Source organism: Echinops telfairi, unplaced genomic scaffold, assembly GCF_000313985.2.
Source record: "Echinops telfairi isolate 266 unplaced genomic scaffold, ASM31398v2 ScPeMD7_36;HRSCAF=134, whole genome shotgun sequence".
NCBI lineage: Eukaryota > Metazoa > Chordata > Mammalia > Afrosoricida > Tenrecidae > Echinops > Echinops telfairi.
Window position 1 is genome coordinate 317,539 of NW_022103934.1, and position 1,621 is coordinate 319,159.

At 55.8% G+C, this 1,621-nt stretch overlaps 1 protein-coding gene across 1 annotated transcript in view; it reads left to right on the forward strand.

Moving 5' to 3' along the window:
* LOC101642014 (lysosomal alpha-mannosidase-like) overlaps nucleotides 1-1,621 on the forward strand; it is a 26,730-nt gene that overhangs the window by 18,344 nt on the left and 6,765 nt on the right. Inside the window, exons 11-13 of the mRNA XM_004716819.2 lie at nucleotides 127-289; nucleotides 821-937; nucleotides 1,358-1,543. Coding sequence (XP_004716876.2) covers nucleotides 127-289; nucleotides 821-937; nucleotides 1,358-1,543 — 466 coding nt within the window. The remainder of the gene's footprint in view (nucleotides 1-126; nucleotides 290-820; nucleotides 938-1,357; nucleotides 1,544-1,621) is intronic.

A 1,621-nucleotide genomic window follows, 5' to 3' on the forward strand; every position in this document is an offset into this window, starting at 1 on the left:
GGAGTAAAGCCCCGCACTGATGGGGCCAAGGTCGGATGGGCACAGGATCCTCACCTTTGCCACCTGGTTGAGGACAACGACAACAGCAAAAGACACTGTGCGGTGAGATAAGGGAGGGGCACAGAGGGTGCTTCGAAGAGGGACCATGGCCGCCCCGCCCCTCTGCTCTCCCTCTTCCCAGGTGCTCCTGAGCAACGCTCTGGCCAGACTCAGCGGCGCCAAGCACAAGCTCACGTTCTGCCACGGACTCAACGTCAGCGTCTGCCCGCTCAGCCAAGGGGCAGCGCACGTGAGCCGGCCCTGAGGCAGAGGGTCCCAGCAGGGATGGGTGTGGTTTGAAGGGGGTCTGGGACCAGTGGTCAGGGCACAGCCTAATAACGCCCAGTCCTGACAGCTGGTGTCTGAGTGAGCAAGAGAAGTGTAGGGGAGGCCCGGGACTTCTCTGTCAGCGACAGCAGGAAGGACCAGCAGAGCCTAAGGCAGCCCGGACAACAGGTAGGTAGGCAGGGTTCTGGCAGGAAGATCAAGTAAGCAGCATCTTCTCAGAGAAAAACTAGGCAAGACAGGTGAAGGCAGGACCAGAATCTAAGAACTTGGATAACCGGGGATGGGGACAGCAGGTGTGTATCATCCTTTGGGACAAGTCTCTGTCCAAGGGCTCCCACTTAGGCCAGTGCTTGCGGGCCTATCTACATTCAGGCAGGTTCTTAACAGAAGGGAGCTGGTAAATACTACGATTCTCACACAAAAACCCCACCTGGTACTGTCTATGTGACACAGGTCTACCCTGACATAAGCTTCTCCCCACCACCTATCCCAGTTCCAGGTCCTCGTCTACAACCCCCTGGGACGCCACGTGAATTGGATGGTGAGGCTGCCAGTCAGCAAAGGCCATTTCGTTGTGCTGGACCCTAATGGACAGACCGTGCAAAGTGAAGTGAGCCCCCCCCCTTATAGCTCACCCCATGACTATGCACGTCCATGGATATCTCCCACCCATGGCCATCTCACCCCAATGAAATGTCTCACTCCTGACTGCGTCCATGATACATCTATCTCCCAAGAACCTCTCTCCCCTCCGCCTCTGTGAAGAGCTGCCTTCTCATGACTGTATTTCACCGGACAGCAAGCCCCTAATTCTCGAACCTCCCTTGTGTTTACCCCATTCGAGGCTAGCTTTGGTCTCCTGAATTGCTACCTCTACTCCACTCACTATTTCTCACCTCATACCATTTTTCTCCTCAGCCCCGGATTATGCCCCATATTGGCTTGAGGCCTCCTGCCCCTGACCCAGACTGTAGCGATATGTGTGCACCACCCGGCCTAGGCCTCAGGGCTCTTCCTTCTGTGGTGACAGGTTGTAAAGTATCCAGGTGTGGACTGTGTAAAGCACCCTCCAGAGCTCTTGTTCAGGGCCTCCGCACCTCCCCTGGGATTCCACAGCTACTCTGTCACAAAAGCCCCTGCGAAGAAGCCCCAGACTGGATCCACCAGGTCCAGCCCCCAGGAGTCACAGTCTTCTGTCCTGATCATTGAAAATGAGGTGGGACCCCAGTGTCCAAGCCTTTTCCCCTCATGACACACCTGAGTTCCTCGTTGATGAAGGGGTAAAAAAAAAAAA